This window comes from Hyla sarda, chromosome 2, assembly GCF_029499605.1.
Source record: "Hyla sarda isolate aHylSar1 chromosome 2, aHylSar1.hap1, whole genome shotgun sequence".
In the NCBI taxonomy this organism is placed as follows: domain Eukaryota; kingdom Metazoa; phylum Chordata; class Amphibia; order Anura; family Hylidae; genus Hyla; species Hyla sarda.
In genome coordinates, this window is record NC_079190.1 from 28,540,804 (window position 1) to 28,562,521 (window position 21,718).

The window sequence follows — 21,718 nt, forward strand, 5'->3', positions numbered from 1 at the left end:
GGCTTAGTTGGCTTGGTCCCTACACCTGACTACGTGCAGGGGCGTACCAATAGTCAGAATGTTTAGACAAACCAGGTCGGTAACACAGGCAAATAAGGTAGAAAATCACAAAGGCAAAGGCAGAGTCAGGACAAGTTAAAGGGGTTCTCCGGTGCTTAAACATCTTATCCCCTATCCAAAGGATAGGGGATAAGATGCCTGATCGTGGGAGTCCCGCTGCTGGGGACCCCCGGGATCATGCACGCGGCCCCCCCGTTTGTAATCAGTCCCCGGAGCGTGTTCGCTCCGGGTCTGATTACGGGCGACTACAGGGCGGGCGGCGTGTGATGTCACGCTCCGCCCCGCAATGCAAGCCTACGGGAGGGGGCGTGATAGCTATCACGCCCCCTCCCGTAGGCTTGCATTGAGGGGTGGAGCGTGATGTCACACGCCGGCGCAGGCATGACGTCACACGCCGCCCGCCCTGTAGTCGCCCATAATCAGACCCGGAGCGAACACGCTCCGGGGACTGATTACAAACGGGGGGGCCACGTGCATGATCCCGGGGGTCCCCAGCGGCGGGACTCCCGCGGTAGGCATCTTATCCCCTATCCAAAGGAAGATGTAAGATGTTTAAGCACCGGAGAACCCCTTTAACTTGTCCGGACTCTGCCTTCGCCTTTGTGATTTTGTACCTTATTTGCCTGTGTTACCGACCTGGTTTGTCTAAATATTCTGACTATTGGTAAGTCTCAAACCTAGTCAGTAGCAAGGTACAAAATCAGAAGGCAAATGCTACATCAAGAAACAATCAATGGGTCAAACCTAGAGATTGGCGTGGTTTAAAATTAACAGGCAAGGTAACACAGGGAATGCAGGAACGCTGGTGATGGGAAGAACCTCTTTCATGGGCATTGCTTGCATGGTTAGCAGGGTTTAAATGTCCTGCCTTGGAAGGGGATGGGGGTTGTGAATCTGGTTGGTCCGGCACTCGCCACTACTCATTGGGCAGGCTGGAACCTGACCAAGACAATACAGAATCCAGGAAATGTAAGAGGTTCTTGAGCTTCCATAATGTAGAAAAATGCTTTTACTCTCTGGTGCTGAGTCAAAAAAAAAAGTGTTCCCAAGCCCCTGCAACGGTCTGCAATGCCTCCTTGCGCCTCCTCCCATGCCTGCCCCTATTTGATTGACAGTCAGCTAGGAGCCGAGCCCTTTTTTCAAATTTCGTTCCTGTGCTTTGCATACAAATTGTGCGAAAGTGCGTGGTTTGGAAACAGGGCTCGGCTTCTATCTGACTGTCAATCAAGCAGACGCAAGGATTAAAGGGGAGCACTTAGGCATTCCAGTCCTCAGCACTTTAGGGGCTCGGGAGTGACCCTTTGACACTTGGCACTATGAATTCAAGCATTTTTCTAGGTTATGGAAGTACAGAAGGAAATATGAAACGTCCAAAAGCAGTAGGGAACGTGAATTGCAGCTGAAAGAGTCCATTTAACTATATAACAGGGTGACAGTATTATGTGGGCTGGGGGGGGGGAACTCTTCTGTGCTTTTAGGTCTGGATCAAATTTCTTATAAAAGCAGCCCTGTTATAAGCAGGGGAATAACTATGGTGGACGCAGAAGGTGCAGTTGCACCCATGCCCAGGAGCCTAAGTTACCCATAAGTTTTTTTTTATTTCCTATATAACATTGGTCTCCAAAAATGTGGACTTCCAGCTGTTGTAAAACTACAACTACCAGCATGCCCGGACAGCCAACGGCTGTCCGGGCATGCTGGGAGTTGTAGTTTTGCAACAGCTGGAGGTCCACAGTTTGTAGACCACTGCTATATAAGAAGACCAGTACTATAAATTAAGCATTAAAGCCGGGGGACCCTGTTACCGGTTTCGCATGGGCACCGCACCTTTAAGTTCCACCACTAGTTGTAGGCTACACACTAGGCACTTTGACATTTAAATCAGTTGTGCAGTTTAATATCTGAGCATCCTTATAGCCAAATAGAACATTTTTGATAATATTAGGTGAATGAATTGTTTATTTAGGGGATTTCCAAAAATTTAAGTTTTTTTAAGGGGGAGCTGAATTTTTTTTTAAGGCGGAATGGTGAAAATTGCAGATTATCTCGGAAGCCTCATTCTGCGAATAATCGCGGCGAATATCTTTTTGTCTTTCTAAAAGTTGTGAAGTATTTAGAATATATTCTTCGCTTAACTCGTCTGCCGCAATGTCGAAATCTTTAGATAATGGAAACATTTGCCTAACCCGCGATGTCTATTTGATGTGATATTCGCATCTGCTTCCAGTTAATATGTGACAGGTCTTAAGAAATAATCACACCCCTGCCACACGAGATGAATAAGCGGCGCGGATATTAAGCTCGATACGTACCTACTAAACCCGTTTCCATGGCAACTGCAGAATGTTGCTATATTTTAGAGATAACTCTCTCGCTCAGCGTGGCGCCCGGTAACCCCAGGATTTACAGGCCGCGTGACTTCATGGTAACTAATTGTGATTGGAAATATAATTCTCCAAGGATTGGGGGGGGGGGGTCGTATGATTTATTTTTGATAAAATTGGGACCACCAATATTTTTTTATAATTTTTTTTTTTTTTAAAGAGCGGCGCAGTTGTCAGGGGGTGAGTTACATGAGTTTAATAACAGCAGACATGGATTTTCTAAATCTCCGGGATTTTCTTTTTTAATTTTAAACTCCTTTAATATCGAAGGAGCGCGGGGTCGCGGCGGAGGAATACTTTGATTAATGATGTGTCACCGCGTCAGATGTTCGAGGCGTGAAACAACACGTTCCTTACATTAGGAGAACAATAGAAAGATTAATTGTCTGTGCCCCCTTGCTTCGGAAACACATGTTATTACAGTGTAAAGTGGCCGCTCTGTCATCTGAGGGGAGAGTATCAAGGAATGATGTTTATTTCAAGCCCAGCAGGCCAGGATATACAGGGAAACCCCGATAATCCAGCATCCAGTAGTCCAGACATCCTAAAAAAAAGGTATTTTCTTGGAAAAACTGGGTGATAATATTTCAGAAATAACAATACTTCTGCTTCTGGAATGCTGGGTGATAATTCTCCAGAAATAACGACACTTCTGCTTCTGGAAATGGTTGGCGGTAATACTTCAGAAATAACAACACTTCTGCTTCTGAAAATGCTTGGTAATAAACTAATAATACTCCAGAAATAACATTACTGCTTCTGGAAAAGCTAGGTGATAATACTCCAGAAATAATGGCACTTCTGCTTCTGGAATAGCTGGGTGATAGGAATCCAGTAATAGCCACACTTCTGCTTTTGGAAAGGCTAGGTGATAAAACTCTAGAAATAATGACACCTGCTTCCAGGAAAACTGGGTGATATTACTCCAGAAATAATGGCATTTCTGCAGCTCTGCTATTGGGAAAGCTGGGTGATAATGCTCCAGAAACAATGCCACTTCTGATTCTGGAAAAGCTAGGCAATATTACTCCAGAAATAATGGCACTTCTGCTTTAGTGTTGCTCGCGAATATTCGCAATTCAAATTTTATTCGCGAATATCGCATATTCGCGAATTCGCGAATATTCGCGAATATAGCGCTATATATTCGTAATTCCGAATATTCGTTTTTTTAATTTTATTTTAATTTTTTTTTTCACAGTACACATCACAGTGATCATCCCTCTCTGCTTCCAGCCTATGTGGTGTAAGAAGGCTCTAATACTACTGTGTGAGACTGGGGCGCGAATTTTCGCATATGCGAAATTTACATATGCAAGTTTTCGCATATGCGTATTTTCAGTTATGCTAATTTTTTGTATATGCGAATTTTCGCATATGTTAATTTTCGCACACGTGAATATTCGCATATGCGAAAATAAAACGAGATTATTACGAATATGCGAATATTCGCGAATATGACGAATATTCGTCCATATATTCGTGAATATTCGCGAATTCGAATATGGCCTATGCCGCTCAACACTATTCTGCTTCTGGAAAAACTGGGTGATAATACTCCAGAATATTCTGCTTCTGGAAAAGCTAGGTGATACTGACATTCTGTATGTAAAAAGCCTGGTAGATATCTCCTAAGGGATCTTTAAGAACAGACATTAAAGGGGTATTCCAGTAATTTTGTTTATTTGACTATGCTACAGGGGCTGTAAAGTTAGTGTAGTTCATAATATAGTATTTAAAAAGACCCATAAAGGGACCCAGCACAACATGGGGAGGGGCCATGAACCCCCTCACGCCAAGTCCTGTCCTGCAATAATTAATGAAAAATGACAAAAATGCTGCTACTACAAAGTGCGCAGTGCTAAAAACATACAGTACACTAACCAAAGAATGATAACATTGCCTATAACAATATAGGAATACAAGGTATGCAAAATCAATAACTATGATGAGGTAGCATACCGCAGACAGAGGAGCAGCTAGGTATAGAACTGCAGGACAGGACCACCGGACCCCATTCCGTCACACCAAGGTGACTTCCTCAGGGTGACAACACACAATCGTATCATTCTGTGGTTAGTGTACTGTATGTTTTTAGCACTGCGCAGTGTCACGCCCACCTCCCATAGACTTGCATCGAGGGGGCGGGATGTGATGTCATGAGGGGGGCGGGACTATGACATCACAAGCTCCCGGGGCTGGTTCCAGCTTTCTGAACAGGATAGGGGATAAGCAGCTGACTAGGGGGGTAGGTGGGGGGGAATCTCCGGAATGGGATGGGTGCTGCAGATGGCATTTCTATTGGAGTGCCCAAAAGACCCCAGTACAGCACTCAGGCATCATTGGCGCTCCTATAGAAATTAATGTGTATGACTAAGGCTTGGTGACAACAAGCCGAAACGCGTCACATGCATTTGTGTTCCTGTATGTTCTCCTGTGGACCCAAATAAAAGTTCCTGTTCCCCGAGTCAAGCGCTGGACATTCCTTTCTTTCCTGCATCTTGTTTGGGCGTAGTCCACGCCAGTTCGTGCGGAAGTGAGCTGGTACATACTTGCTTTGTATAGAAATTAATGTAACACAAGCGCTCCTCACTGAGAGAGCCAGGGTCCTGTTCCAGAGATCAGCTACTTATCCCCTAGTTAATTGTGTCTGCAGTTCTCCTTTAATTTAATGGGACCCAATAGCGTGACAGACTGCGCTATTAAGTCCTGTTATAATATTCACGCCATCAAGGTACACTTTGGCAAAACGGATGCTAAAGGATGCCTGTGATGTAAAATAAAAAAGCGGTGTGAACCCGGCCTATACGTATTGTATATCATGAAATACTGTGTTTACCTCTTCTCTGGGGTTAATAACTATAGGGGGTTCAGAGGTAGCAATCGCACTAGGGCCCCAAAGCACCTATGCCCCATAAGAAGACACCAGAAGTCTAAATGACACATGGTAGACATTGGGCCCTGTTAGGCTAGAGTTACATAGATGCAGCGTCCGGCGAAACTGGGCGAAACTTGCCACAACTGATGCCAAAAGTGCTTCAGTTGGTATCAGTTGTGCATCATCCAGTGTCCATTGTTTGTGATCGCCGGATGGGAGAACACAGCAAGATGCTTTCCCTTGTCTGTGCCGGTCCGGCGAGTCCAATCATCCGGCGTCCAAACTAAGACACTGGATGATTGTGAACTGCCCCATTCAAATGAATGGTGAAATCAGTTCTTGCTTCAGGGGAAGAAAAAAAAACTGATGATTCACATATGTAAAGGGGGCCTAACAGATTTTGTACCGGGTCCCACATGCTACAAGTTATACCTCTGCCTCCTCTACTACCTAAACTGGCCCTCAAACTGTTTTTTTTTATACTGAAGGTTCCCATGTCTTGACAACTTGATAATAAAGCAGCAGTAGATGAGAGGAGCGTCTGCCAGGAGATATTATGCTTCACTAGTGCGAGTGTGATGACAGGGCTCGAAAAGCGTCGGCGTCTGTATGACAGCAGAGTCCTCCGCTATCTGCTTCCTACACTCCTGGGCTACACACAAGCTCTGAGGAACCTCTCGTGACTAAGATGTGGGGTCTAGGCGTTAGGCCAGTGTTTCCTAACCAGAGTGCCTCCAGCTGTTGCAAAACTACAACTACCAGCATGCCCGGACAGCCTTCGGCTGTCCGGGCATGCTGGCAGTTGTAGTTTTGCAACAGCTGGAGCCACCCTGGTTGGGAAACACTGCCTTAGGGTATTCTAAAGACAGTGTAACCTTAGGTTGCCTAGCAACGAGTAGACTTCCTGTCTATGGGCCAATGACTGAGCACATGCAGGAAGTCAATGGATTGTGCAGAGGAAAAGTTGCTGAGTTGCGCATAGCAAAGGCCTTTGAAAAATGAAAGAAGCGATCTGATTGGTTGCTATGGGCAACTCAGCAACTTTTCCTCCGAACAGGTTTTTAAAAAAATGTCCCCCTTAAGAGTTTTTAAAGGGATTGTCTGGTTTTATCAATCTTAGTTTAATTACGTTTATTTAGTTAAAGGGGTACTCCGCTGGAAAAAAAAAAAATCTTAAATCAACTGGTGCCAGAAAGTTAAACAGATTTGTAAATTACTTCTATTTAATACTCTTAATCCTTCCAGTACTTATCAGCTGCTGTATGCTCCACAGGAAGTTCTTTTCTTTTTGAATTTCCTTTCTGCCTGACCACAGTTAGCCCAGAGCAGGACTAGCTATGTACAAAATATGAGTCCAAAGTCCAGACTTTTTAGCTCACAGAGCATTGTCTAGACTGGATACAATTGTAACCACAAGTGTTCTTATTCACTGACAGCAAACAGGTACCTTTTAAAATGGTGAGGAACTGAAATATAAAGTATATGACAAAGTTTTAGAACATTTCACTACACTTGCAATAAAATATGTCATCATTCCAATAACGCTACCCTCCTATTCATACAGCAAAATGAAGAAGCTGAAAATTCTGCTTCGAAATCTGTACGAAAAACTGTATCTGGAATCTGTGTGTTTTTTATGCAGATTTATATCCAAATTCATTTAAAATGGTAGAAACTCGCGGTACTTACATGAAGAAATGCTCAGATAAGTGACATAATACTAAAGCCTTCAAAAACTGCCACTGACTTGGGCGCGGAAAGTGGCAGAGATTTAGTCATGTGACCCTAACTGTGCTTGCCCCGTACTGTAACCCTGTCCGTATATGTTCTCTTCTTCAGTCTTATAAGGAGGGAAGGATTTGCCTAATTTAGATGGAATTATAAGTGTAAGTCCATGGAACATTCTCATTCTTCTAGAAACAAAGGCGTCTGTTTTGTGCCAAGTACTTCTTGGGCTGTGAAATCTCCGCGTCTTGCTGCTAGATAGAGACTTATTCAATGGACGCCTGAATCGCCCTTCCATTCCCTTTGCGAAAATGTTTCATCTCAGATGGTGATGTCATCGGCAACAGGTGGTGCGGCGTTCATGCAATCTCTGGCTTTGTTTAGGGTTTTTTTTTTTTTTGGTAAATGAAAGAGGTTACCGGCGGTCTAACGGCTTCAATTAGGCGCTCTTCATTGCACATTGATGGAGTGGCCCATTCAGCTGCCTTGGCCGGGGCCGGCTTAGTGTTTTTTTTTTTTTTTAATGTCTATGAATGTAGCACATGTGGAATTAGTCACCAGAGTTTTCCTTTTGCGGCGTTAAATAAAGTGCGTCCCTCCTGCAGTAATCAATATGTAGCGAGGCAAAAAAAAAAAAGAAAAAATTCTGCTCCCGCACGCGGCTGTATATAACATTTTTGGCACATGCAGGAGCTCCATCTGGAATGTGCCGTACTGCAGATAGTGGCTCTCAAATGAAGTTTGTTGTTTCATTTAGAAGCGGAAAATATGTGTTTTAATTAAAAGGCGGCCTGCGGATGGGGATCAGAATGACACTGGCCTTTCCTGGGGCACGCGTGTAGAAGCCAGGTTTTGGCACTCATGTAGAAGCCAGGTTTTGGCGCTTGGACACATCATTACCATAATTTCACAGTTGTATCAACATATTTGTTCCGGAAGCATACCTGTGTTTCTGTCACCATATGACGCTACCATACACTAGCATGATGCCACCTGGCGGCTTTTATATGAAAAGCTACGAGATTGAACTGAATGTTTAAAGATATCAGTAATATTTTCATAAAATGTTCAATGCTTGTTCACCATTGGAAGGGCTCAGACTGGACTGAAAATAAGAAAATGAGCAATATTCATGTGTCCGCTGATGCTGGGTCCATGGTGCCCGGTCCCTGCAGCACTTGGTGACATCACAACACACAGGATATGCCCACTCATCCAAGTACCGGTTGAGAGGGTGGGGGGGTCACCAATGGTGATTGGCTAAGCAGAATTACCTCATTGGTGAGAGTCCTACTGCTGGGACACCTACCAATCACAAGACTGGAGGTCCCTTTTATCCCAAGTGAATTTAGATGCAAAATGGATGCTTGGCCACCGCTCCATTAATTCTCCATGGGACTTAAAAAAACAGCATTTGGCTGTTTTCAGAAGACTCCTAGAGCAGAGTTCACTAACCCAGTCCTCAAGGCCCACCAACAGTCCAGGCTTTGCATTTTTCTGTTTTATTTCAATGGAGGGGGGAAAAAAATACAGAATGTTGATGGGTCTTAAAGGGTACCTGTCATATCACAGAAACAAAATTATGCTTCTATGTTACTCACTTGGTCATGCAGATTATTTACATGTCTTTTAACCCCTTAAGGACTGAGCCCTTTTTCACCTTAAGGACTCAGCCATTTTTTGCAATTCTGACCACTGTCACTTTAAACATTAATAACTCTGGAATGCTTTTAGTTATCAATCTGATTCCGAGATTGTTTTTTCGTGACATATTCTACTTTAACTTAGTGGTAAAATTTTGTGGTAACTTGCATCCTTTCTTGGTGAAAAATCCCAAAATTTGATGAAAAATTTGAAAATTTTGCATTTTTCTAACTTTGAAGCTCTCTGCTTGTAAGGAAAATGGATATTCAAAATAATTTTTTTTTTTAATTCACATATACAATATGTCTACTTTATATTTGCATCATAAAATTGATGAGTTTTTACTTTTGGAAGACACCAGAGGGCTTCAAAGTTCCACAGCAATTTTCCAATTTTTCACAAAATTTAGAAACTCGCTTTTTTTCAGGGACCAGTTCAGGTTTGAAGTGGATTTGAAGGGCCTTCATATTAGAAATACCCCATAAATGACCCCATTATAAAAACTGCACCCCCCAAAGTATTCAAAATGACATTCAGTCAGCGTTTTAACCCTTTAGGTGTTTCACAGGAATAGCAGCAAAGTGAAGGAGAAAATTCACAATCTTCATTTTTTACACTCGCATGTTTTTGTAGACCCAATTTTTGAATTTTTGCAAGGGGTAAAAAGGAGAAATTTTTTACTTGTATTTGAAACCCAATTTCTCTCAAGTAAGCACATACCTCATATGTCTATGTTAATTGTTCGGCGGGCGCAGTAGAGGGCTCAGAAGGGAAGGAGCGACAAATGGTTTTTGGGGGGCATGTCACATTTAGGAAGCCTCTATGGTGCCAGAACAGCAACAAAAAACACATGGCATACCATTTTGGAAACTAGACCCCTCGGGGAACATAACAAGGGGTAAAGTGAACCTTAATACCCCACAGGTGATTCACAACTTTTGCATACGTAAAAAAAAAAAAAAAAAATTCCCTAAAATGCTTGGTTTCCCCAAAAATTTACATTTTTACAAAGGGTTAAAGCAGAAAATACCCCCCAAAATTTGAAGCCCAATTTCTCCCGATTCAGAAAACACCCCATATGGGGGTGAAAAGGGCTCTGCTGGCGCACTTCAGGTCTCAGAAGAGAAGGAGTCACATTTGGCTTTTTTGAAGGAAATTTTGCTCTGGGGGCATGCCGCATTTAGGAAGCCCCTATGGTGCCAGGACAGCAAAAAACCCCACATGGCATACCATTTTGGAAACGAGACCCCTTGGGGAACGTAACAAGGGGTAAAGTGAACCTTAATACCCCACAGGGGTTTCACAACTTTTGCATATGTAAAAAAAAAAAAAAATTTTACCTAAAATGCTTGGTTTCCCAAAAAATTTACATTTTTACAAAGGGTTAAAGCAGAAAATACCGCCCAAAATTTGAAGCCCAATTTCTCCCGATTCAGAAAACGCCCCATATGGGGGTGAAAAGTACTCTGTTGGCGCACTACAGGTCTCAGAGGAGAAGGAGTCACATTTGGCTTTTTGAAAGCAAATTTTGCTCTGGGGGCATGCCGCATTTAGGAAGCCCATATGGTGCCAGGACAGCAAAAAAAAAAATAAACATGGCATACCATTTTGGAAACTAGACCCCTCGGGGAACGTAACAAGGGGTTAAGTGAACCTTAATACCCCACAGGTGTTTCACGACTTTTGCATATGTAAAAAAAATAATTTTTTTTTTACCTAAAATGCCTCTTTTCCCAAAAATTTTACATTTTTAAAAAGGGTAAAAGCAGAAAATACCCCCCAAAATTTGTAACACAATTTCTCCCGAGTACGGCGATACCCCATATGTGACCCTAAACTGTTGCCTTGAAATACGACAGGGCTCCAAAGTGAGAGCGCCATGCGCATTTGAGGCCTAAATTAGGGACTTGCATAGGGGAGGATATAGGGGTATTCTACGCCAGTGATTCCCAAACAGGGTGCCTCCAGCTGTTGTAAAACTCCCAGCATGCCTGGACAGTCAGTGGCTATCTGGCAATACTGGGAGTAGTTGTTTTGCAACCGCTGGAGGCTCCGTTTTGGAAACAGTGGCGTACCAGACGTTTTTCATTTTTATTGGGGAGGGGAGGGGGGCTGTGTAGGGGTATGTGTATATGTAGTGTTTTTTACTTTTTATTTTATTTTGTGGTAGTGTAGTGTAGTGTTTTTAGGGTACAGTCACACGGGCGGGGGTTCACAGTAGTTTCTCGCTGGCAGTTTGAGCTGCGGCAGAAATTTTGCCGCACCTCAAACTTGCAGCTGGATACTTACTGTAATCCTCCGCCCATGTGAGTGTACCCTGTATGTTCACATTGGGGGGGGGAACATCCAGCTGTTGCAAAACTACAACTCCCAGCATGTACGGTCTATCAGTGCATGCTGGGAGTTGTAGTTTTGCAACAGCTGGAGGCACACTGGTTGTGAAACACAGAGTTTGGTAACAAACTCAGTGTTTTGCAACCAGTGTGCCTTCAGCTGTTGCAAAAGCTACAACCCCCAGCATGTACGGACAGCGGAAGGGCATGCTGGGTCTTGTAGTTATGCAACAGCTGGAGGCATACTACTTTGGCTGGGGATGCTGGGGACTGTAGTTATGCAACAGCTGGAGACACACTGGTTTGCTACATAACTCAGTGTGCCTTCAGCTGTTGCAAAACTACAACTCCCAGCAGTCACTGACAGCCAACGGGCATGCTGGGAGTTGTAGTTATGCAACCAGCAGATGCACTACTACAACTCCCAGCATGCACTTTAGCTGTTGGTGCAAGCTGGGAGTTGTAGTTACACAACAGCTGAAGGTACACTTTTCCATAGAAAAAATGTGCCTCCAGCTGTTGCAAAACTACAAGTCCCAGCATGCCCATAAAGGCATGCTGGGAGTTGTGGTGGTCTGCCTCCTGCTGTTGCATAACTACAGCTCCCAGCATGCCCTTTTTGCATGCTGGGAGCTGTTGCTAAGCAACAGCAGGAGGCTGTCACTCACCTCCAAGGATCCTCGCCGCACAAATCAGTCCCTCGTCGTCTGCGCCGCGGCCGTCGCTCCTGGGGCCCCGATCCCAACATTGACGCCGGGGATCGGGGTCCCCAGCACCCGGGGTGCACGTCCCGCACCCGCTCACGTCCTCCGGAAGAGGGGCGGAGCGGGTTGCGGGAGTGACACCCGCAGCAGGCGCCCTGATTGGTCGGCTGGTAATCCGGCCGACGAATCAGGGCGATCGTGAGGTGGCACCAGTGCCACCTCACCCCTGCAGGCTCTGGCTGTTCGGGGCCGTCGGAGACGGCCCCGAACAGCCTGTAATTCCGGGTCACCGGGTCACTGGAGACCCGATTGACCCGGAATCTGCCGCAGATCGCTGGACTGAATTGTCCAGCGATCTGCGGCCATCGCCGACATGGGGGGGCATAATGACCCCCCTGGGCGATATGCCCCGATGCCTGCTGAACGATTTCAGCAGGCATCGGGCACCGGCTCCCCTCCGGCTAGCGGCGGGGGGCCGGGATTTGACAGGACGTACTCAAACGTCCTGAGTCCTTAAGGACTCGGAAAAGGGGACGTTTGAGTACGTCCTGCGTCCTTAAGGGGTTAATGTGTCTAGCTTCTGTATTTCGCTCACAAATCCCTCTTTTCTACTGCTCACTCATTCTGACATCCACTGATCAGGAAAGTTTGTGTCCAAGGCAATCACTGAGCCCACCCTCACTCACCGTGCATTCACTTCCTCCCTGAGCCTGCTGTGCTGTGCTGGGTCTCCTCATCCAATCACTGCAGGCTGCTCTGTACCCCCTCCTCTATGTTTTTATGCTACAGTCTGATAGACAGGACAGGAGTGAGCACAGAGGAGTGTTAGTCCCTCCCTCACTTCCTAGACTTTGTCCCTGTCTGTTCTTCAGCTGGGGCAAAGATGATGCTGCAGCCGGACAGGATTATGTTCTGGATGGTATGGGGACCCCAAGTGGTCTTTTTTATAAGCATGGACAGAGCTGTGGCCAAGTATGCACACTGCCACTCCATTCTTTCGGAGAACAAGGTGCTTCAACTACTTCAACGGCTCAGGAATTTTAGTTTTCCGACTATTTTTGGACTCACCAATAACCTCTAATATAAATATTCCAGTACCTTTACTTTGTTCTAACACCCTATTTCCCCATGTGTAATACCGCAGTTATATTTCACATTAGTCCTCGGTTCCGTTTTGCTCTTTTCACATTAGTTTGATGGAGAAGCCGCAGAAAGACTTGGAGTATTTGAATTATTAAGATTAAGTAGATGCAGCCGGCACATTAACTCCTGACATTTGTGATTTTCCTGTGTTGGAAGGATATTGCTCGGACAGCTCGCCCCCTGGTTACGCAGAGCATTTCAGAACAGATCATTGTTTGAGAAGCCGGATACTTTGTATAATTTACCTTTTTTTTTCTTTTTCTATACATGGAACAAATAATAGAAAGTGGGGCAGATTTACGAGTAAAAACTTTTTTTTTTTTTTTAAAGAACTGGTGTCAGAAAGTTAAAAAGATTTGTAAATTACTTCTATTAAAAAAATCTTTATCCTTCCAGTACTTATTAGCAGCTGTATGCTACAGAGGAAATTCTTTGATTTTGGAATTTCTTTTTTGTCTTGTCCACAGTGCTGACAGTTCCTGACATGGGCATCAGGTGTCAGCAGAGAGCACTGTGGACAAGACAAAAAAGAAATTCAAAAAGAAAAGAATTTCCTCTGTAGCATACAGCTGCTAATAAGTACTGGAAGGATAAAGATTTTTTTAATAGAAGTAATTTACAGATCTTTTTAACTTTCTGGCACCATTCATTATAAAAATAAAAAAATAAAATAAAGTTTTCCCCTTTAAATGATCACCGTAATCTTCTATGTCTTAAGGTTGTCATTGCACGGCGGTATTTTGGTCAGTATCTCGCATTAGCATATTTAGGGTACTATTAATAGTATTACATGTGCACAATAGGAGCGCCGATCTTGTATATCCACCTGTTATATTATTTGACTATTGTGCGAGCAAAAACACTAAGTGGCTTCAACAATATGGAGGACAATTCATATTTATAGTGTTGTCTACTCTGCTCTGTTTTGTTTGCAAGACAGGGGCACATATCCAATTGGTCAATAGTGCATCGATTTTTCTTAGCTTTGACCTCTAGGGTAGCTGATACCTGCATATGTGCTCTGTGTTTATCATGTGTCATTTACAATGAGTCAACACAAGTATTGGTCTTGGCTTTGTTTATTCTTATAGAGGACACGGTTATGATGGTCCACCCATCCACTTTTAATTTCATAGTCATCTTTGTAGTTATCAATCTTCACAAAGGACATATCCTTGAGAAAGTCACTTAAAGGGGTAATTCGGGCAAAAACATTTTATCTCCTATCCAAAGGATAAGGGTTAAGATGTCTGATCGCGGGGGGCCCACTGCTGAGATCCCCCGCGATCTCCCTGCAGCACACCTGAATCTCCAGTTTCGTAAACCTCCGGGTTTCCGGGACTGGGGATGTGCCGTAGACATGAATGGAGGGGGCTTGGCGTGACGTGACGTCCCCAGTCCCAGAAACATAGAGGTTTCCGAAACTGGAGATTCAGCACCCACATAGAAGGTCGCGAGGAGATCGCGGGGGGTCTCAGCGCCGGGACCCTCGCAATCAGACATCTTATCCCCTATCCTTTGGATAAGGGATAAAATGTTTTTGCCTTGAATACCCCTTTAAGAAATATACCCTAGTGAGGAGTGATCGGCTCCAAAGTCTTCCCCAAATTGAGTAGTCTTCTGATGGACCTGGTTTCAGAGCTTCTGCCCAATGGGGGATCCTCAGACACTGAAATGTGGGCTATTTTAGTTCCCCATGACTGTACACTTTATCCATGCACCAGTGAATGTTGATGCGAGTTTGAGGACCACAAATTATCATAATGCTGGTGTCCGACTCACCAAACATCCTGCTCCAGCAAGCATTTGCAGCGTATTGGTAACGTTTCCCAGCTGGTAAAGTGTAAAGTTGTCAGGTGGTTGAAGGGGTTAATCTCTTTATGTCTCAGTATTGTGAGTTGAATATATGTAACTTGCTATTTTCTGCATTACATGTCTATAGCTGCAACATTATTTTATTCCTCTGTATGGATTAAGTGTTACAGCTATGTAAGGGTTAACAGTTTACTATATGCTGCAAGTACTGGTGAGCTGAGTATCCATGTGTAAGGGTTCATTCACACATACCATCTTTTCTGCAGATTTAATGATCGGTATAAGTAAATGACTGAGCATAGCATTAAATCTGCAACCTGTGATATCCCCAGCATGAAAAACTTGGTTGCTGTGAATGTACCCTAATAGTGTATAAACCTTGGTCACATGACTCAATATGTTTCTATGTAGAAACTCCTAGAAAGGCTGTGAGAGGAATTTGAATAGTTCAACCCTCTCTCCCAGGGGGCTGAAACCAAAGACCAGTTTAGTCTGGCTCAGGCCAGAGATGGATGAACATCTAGTCAGAATGTATCCTGCTAGGGTCAAGGATGCTTTCCTCTGTGTTGTGGCCCCTTTAGCCAACTGAAACCCCCCTTTAATTGCCTTTTTAAGCTAAACCCTGGAGAACCCCTTTAAAATTGGGTACTTTGCACTGAAGGAGTACACCTACCCAATTACTTTACAAAACCACTCTGTATTTCGCAGCATTATCCTAATCTGGTCCTATCTCATTGCTGCATAATTGAACACGGCTGCATTTGCTGGGCTATAAATGATGGACATTAGGCTTTGCATTGATCTAAGAGTCTTTAAGTCAGCCGCAAATAGCTTAACAAACTTTTCTTCTGCTTAACCAGGAGATACAGAAACTCACCTGATGTCTCCTTTGCTTTCATTTAGGTCTCATTACCACGACGTCCAGAAAGTTGGATCGCGAACAGCAAGCGGAGCATTTTCTGGAGGTAAGGCAGCGGCCGCACGATAGCGAGAGTTTATTTTAGTCTTTGTGCTGTGCTCCATGCCGGGGTAATAAAACGTCTTCTCATTGTACAGCGCTTTAGCATTAATAAATAATGTCATAGTCAAAGTAATATAAGACAGCGGTGTTAATGCTTTTCTTTTATTATAGCACATAAAAGGGAGTCCCGCGGCTCTTGCTAATAGTCAAGTGACAGAACTCATCCACGTTGTAGAACCCCTAGAGCTCTAGAGAAGATAGGGATATGAGGGACCAACGATGACTGACTTGTACAGACACTTCTCTAGTTGGTACTTACAAGATAGGCCTTAGGTTGAGCAGAGCCCTGTGCGGTAGTTTTTATTAATGGCCCTCCTATAGTTTACTTCATAGAGTCCAACTAATACAGTGCTTAAATAACACTGAAAAAAGAAAAACCAGATGGCACTCACGGTACTGCAGTAAGTCTTTAATTCCAAACTGACAGATACAGATACAGTACTGGCCAACGGGCCGTTTCACGCTAGTTGCGCTTCCTCATGACCTCAACTAGCGTGAAACGTTCCGTTGGCCAGTACAGAGGTACTTATGACCTCTGAAATGTAATGAGGAAGCGCATCAAGTGTGAAACGGCCAGTACCGCATCTGTACCTGTCGGTTTCCAATAAAAGACTTACAGCAGTACCATGAGTGCCAACTGGATTTTCTTTTTTTCAGAATTATCATTACTTTTTGAGTATTATCATTCATTACTTATCATTACTGCATTTCTGAAGATAGAGCACCTCGGAAATGTTTGCAGTAATACAGGATTATGCTTGTGTAATATTCCTGCAATGTAATATTACGTGTGTCTTGGCATGAGGAGCTGTGCCGGGTTTTTTTTTCTAACCATTGCTGAAGTGCTCAAATAACATTGCCATGATGCACCAGAGAGCACTGACAGTTGCCTATATAACACATTCCTATAGCTTTCCATAGATTTGAATGCTGTGTAGGATCTAGGGTTAAAGACCTGGATGCCCAAGCCGATAGGGAAAGTGGAGCCCCCTTAAAGGGGTACTCCGCTCCTGGCAACTTATCCCCTATCCAAAGGATAGGAGATAAGATGTTAGATCACCGGGGTCCCACTGCTGGGGACCCCTGGGGATCGCCACTGCGGCACCCCGCCATCATTACTGCACAGAGCGAGTTCGGGCGATACAGGGACCGGAGCAGCGTGACGTCATGGCTCCGCCCCTCATGACATCACGGCCCATCCCCTTAATGCAAGTCTATGGCAGGGGGCGTGATGACCGCCACGCCCCCTCCCATAGACTTGTATTGACAGGGCGGGCCGTGACAACACGAGGGGCGGAGCTGTGACGTAACGATGCTCCGGCCCCTGTATTGCCCGTCATAACGTGCAGAGCAATCTCGCTCTGCGCCGTAATGATAGCGGGGTGCCGCAGTTGCGATCCCCAGGGGTCCCCAGCAGCGGGACCCCGGCGATCTGACATCTTATCCCCTCTCCTTTGGATAGGGGATAAGATGTCTAGGGGCGAAGTATCCCTTTAAGTAGTGATGTGATGCACACACAAGTCTCGCCCCTAGCTTTGACCAGAAAAGGGCTCTTATTGTACAAAGAGACCCATCAAATAGTCTACATAGTATTGAATATTCATAAAAAATAGATGGTACAGTTTTGGAGCAACATAGTTGGTCCCAGAGTAGTTTGATAATCAAACTTCAGGGTAAACAAAAGATGACAATGACCATGTCAGGAGGCCTGCTTCCTTTCCTGGCTGTTGGTGTATGTCACGATCACACCCTATCGGTCCAGCAAAGATGCTAGAGAGAGTGTGATGGTGCAAGGGTTAAAGCCACCAGACCTCTGGGTATCCACTACTAGTCCCAGCAAGTCACCAAATTAACCCTTTGATAAACGTGTTTCACCAGAGCTTCCTTAAGAAAGGTGAGCTCCTATATTTAGAGATCAAAGACCAGAGCTGATTAATTAAACATTAAATCTGATAAAAGGTATCACAGTGCTAGGTATAAAATAAACAAATGACATACAGGTACAAAAATATATAAAGGAGTTCAGAAAGACAAGTTCAGAAAACAAAAAGCAAGTCCTTACAGCATAATGGTATAGCAGTCCTTGTGAGTGAGAGTCCAGCTGTTCTTAGGATTTTTTTTAGCTTTTTGCCATAGGCTTGACCCAAAGGTTTGTCCAGCATCTCAGTCTTATAGTGTTTTTTCTGGAGGGAAAACTCCATCACCAGGTTGGGGGGGGGGGGGGCATCTCTCTTCATGGTCCCTTATCTCAAATGTTTTTAAGATGGGACCAGAGACATCTTATATCCTGCTGCTACAAAGGCTTTTGACTTCAAAAGAGGTATAACACAGGCAGACAGACCCCCCAATGAAACTGGAATACACAAAAACAAATACACGGTCTGAATGAACCCTCACCCATACCTTAGATTATACATTATACACAAATACAATTATAACACATGTATGATTCTATAATCATGTCTTAGGCCTGACAGTCTACATGAAGCAGACTTGTGTATCATTGTTTCATAATACCAATAGGTAGAATAGTGTCCCGACTGTGGGAAAGTCTGAAATGATATTCATGGTTCTCTTATCAAAATATCTTGGCCCAAGCACCAAGAGGACTGACACATTTCCACCCAGTAGAATTGCAGAAGGTCTCGAGAATGAGAAAAAAACTCATGTGCTATTTGTCAGCCCCAGCTAAAATAGTGAACAGGAGGCAGCACTACCTCAGTGTGGCATCCCCTTTATTCTCAGACTCGATGGGGTCCTAAAGGTCAGACCCCCAACTATGACAAAGTGATGACATACACTGGATTTATTATTTATGGTCATACGTGAGGGAACAGATTTTCTGTTATTTACAACAGCGGTTTTAACCATATTTTGCATTGGTCCCCTTTCTTCCAAAAGCAGCACCACACTTGTCCACAGGTTGGGTGTGGTATTACAACTTAGCTTGATTCACTTTAATGAAACTGAGCTGCACCTCTAATGCTGGATATCCCTTTAATGTGTTTCTGTCACTTTTAAAATATTTTATAAACATGTATGACATTTATAGATTAACCCTTCAGAGTAATGACAAGCTGATTTTATTGTTATTGAGCCCCTGAGAGTCCCATCCATGGTGCATAGCTATTTCTCATTCTCTCCTTTTCAGGGGTACAACCAGGGTTGGGCTATTTGCCAGTAGCACACACAGGCACTTCCTACCTTACCTCTCTAGCCAATCACAGCATAAAAGATTCCTCTATTGTTGATCCCGGGATTTATTCAGATGCCATACTGAAGTCAGGAAGAATTTTTTTCTCCGTCATTGGGCAGTTGGCATCAGCCTGGATCAACACAGTAAGGTTCTAGGTTGAACTTGATGGACACACTGCTATGCCATGACATAGTGCGGTTGAAAGTGTACTGGACTGGACAGCCTGGCATTGTGTTATGGATACAGTTGTAGATACACTGCCCAGGTCTTTATTGGGGGTGAGAGAAGAGAATAAAGCCCTATTTTACCTTTGTGGAGCAGTGTATGTCATCTTCACCAGGAAGACTGACTCAGCTTGCAGGTACACAGCCCAGGCTTTCTCATGGTCTTTTTCCTGCACACAGCACACGGTAAACCCCACCCCCACTTCCTGTCCTGATCTAGCTGTTAATAGAGACAGTTTTTCCCTGACAACATGCAGTGGAAAACAGATTGCAGGCAGGGGTAAAGAGTCATTTTTGGTAAATAAAATGATTTAAAAATATGATAATAATCACATGAAGAGAAGTTGTTTGAAAAGACAGTGAATATTTAAATCCTTTTGTTCTGTCATAAATAATATTATTTGTTACAATCCCAGAATTACAGGGAATGCTCTCTATCAGTGACTTTTCACGCATGATAGGACATAGACATGGACTTCACTTATCCTTTGCTGTATATGCAATCAACTCTTAAGATGTGAAATTCAGGTCAGAATCTCTTGTCAGCTTCCTGTGACCTAGACCAGATCCTAGGCTCGATGAGTTCACTATTTGACATAAAATGAAATGATGCTGTTAAATTAATAGTGTGCATCTCACTCTGTAATGTAAGAGGAGAATTTGCCATTAAAATCATTAGCGTCCGTAATTAAGTGAAATATCTGAACAGGAATAAACGGCACCCCCTTTATAGGCCACATCCCATGTAATGACCAAAAGTCAAAATTGCAATATAAAGAAGCTTCAGAATCCAGGGGAAATTTTACAAGGAAAGGACAGAGATGCTGAGCTGGGTGCTGTGCTTAAAGAAGAACTCTGGTACATATGTTCTTATTCCCTATCCACATGATAGGAGATATATGTCTGATTGTGGGGGTCTTACCACTGGGACCCCCTGCAATCTCCTGCCCCACACCTCGGCTTTACTCATGCATGGAACAAGCTCCTCTCCATGCTCGGATTACTGTTGACTACTGCATGAAGCGGTGGCACGCCTCTTCATGTATCTCTATGGGAGAATGGGAGATACAGCATTTGTGTATCTACGGCTTTTCTGTATAGATACATGGAGGGACACATGGGCCAATGCTTCGTGTGGTGGTTGACAGTAATCCGGGCTCAGCAATTGGACCCCCACAATCAGACACTTATCTCCTATTCTGTGGATAGGGGATAAGAACGTATGTACTGCAGTTTCCCTTTAAGTTCTCCCATGCACATTAGGTGTTGTCTGAACTGGCTAATTTCGGTGAACTGGCAACCATTTAATGTCATAGCAGCCTCTCAACTTTTCCCAGACAGATGATGTCTGGGGAAAGAAGGATCAGCCATGTTGGATTTATAGTGCCCAATCCTTTTTGTTCTCAGGAAAATAGACTGCAGCCAGAAGTGGCCGAGCCATACATTCATGGGAATGGTGGGATCGGGAGGGATAGCTATGGCTATGGGCTCATTTGACTAACAATTATCTTATGCGTATGACTACCTTATAGCATACCTGTCAATATAAAAAGCTTTTGACATGTCCTAAGGACAAGTTTATGAGACGTGGACAGCCCTATAGATAACGAGTGACGCAGAGCCAGTAAAGAACGTGCTAGGTGTGCACTTTTCCCAGCTCGTTCTATTGATAGCTACAACTTATCAAAAGTTGTTTCATCGCAGAGACCATTTATAGGGGTTATCCAATTATTAAAAATGTATCCCTTTTCCACAGTATAGGTGATATGTGTCTAATCACTTGGGGTCCGACCCCTGAGACCCTATGCAATCGCCATAACTGGGCTATGCTTTCTGATTACTTCGCCCCCCTCATCTTTCGAAATGTACTTACCTGGGCAGTGACGGCTTGCTCAGCCAATCACTGGTTTCAGCGGTGTCCCCCGATTAGTCAGCGAATGGCTGAACAGAGATCACGTAGGGGCTCATTAGTCGGAACCCCTCATGATCAGACACATATCCTCTATCCTGTGGGAAAGGAAATACTTTTTTAATCACAGAATAACCCCTTTAAGCCACTGCCTACACTGGAGTTGTGGCTTTCATTTATAAGAGAATGTTGCAGATTTGTTATACTATAAATATGAATGGTGATCCACGTTAACTTCTAGTTGGGTCCGTCTGGGGATCATGAACCTTTTTTTTTTCCAGCAAGAATAGTATTTTACTCTGTGCTGATCTTTCTGTCAAAAGAAGCAGAGACCTTGAGGGAGAAACCCCGTCCCCAGGCACTTGTCATTTCATGTCTCTATGATGGTCAATCCCTAGACCCAAAAACAGCATTTGTGCTTTTTGATTCTCAAAATATAAGCTTTAGATAGGATTGTGATCAACCTAATACTTCCCCCCATGTCACACCTACAGGATTCCAAGAAGCTGAGATATATGGTACAGTATGGTGGAGACTTCATATTTTTGCTGTTCCTGAGCATAGACAAAGAGATATTAATGGGTTAAAATCCCCCCCCCCTTCCCACGTACCCTTTCCCTCTAGTTCTTAGACTGTCTGGATGTAATAACGACTGTCATCTTCTGGTGAAAGGCAAACATTA

At 43.9% G+C, this 21,718-nt stretch overlaps 1 protein-coding gene across 6 annotated transcripts in view; it reads left to right on the top strand.

Moving 5' to 3' along the window:
• FAT3 (FAT atypical cadherin 3) overlaps nucleotides 1-21,718 on the top strand; it is a 671,890-nt gene that overhangs the window by 397,237 nt on the left and 252,935 nt on the right. For all 6 annotated transcript variants that reach the window (XM_056561437.1, XM_056561434.1, XM_056561436.1 and 3 more), the window contains one exon: nucleotides 15,590-15,651. In XM_056561437.1, coding sequence (XP_056417412.1) covers nucleotides 15,590-15,651 — 62 coding nt within the window. The remainder of the gene's footprint in view (nucleotides 1-15,589; nucleotides 15,652-21,718) is intronic.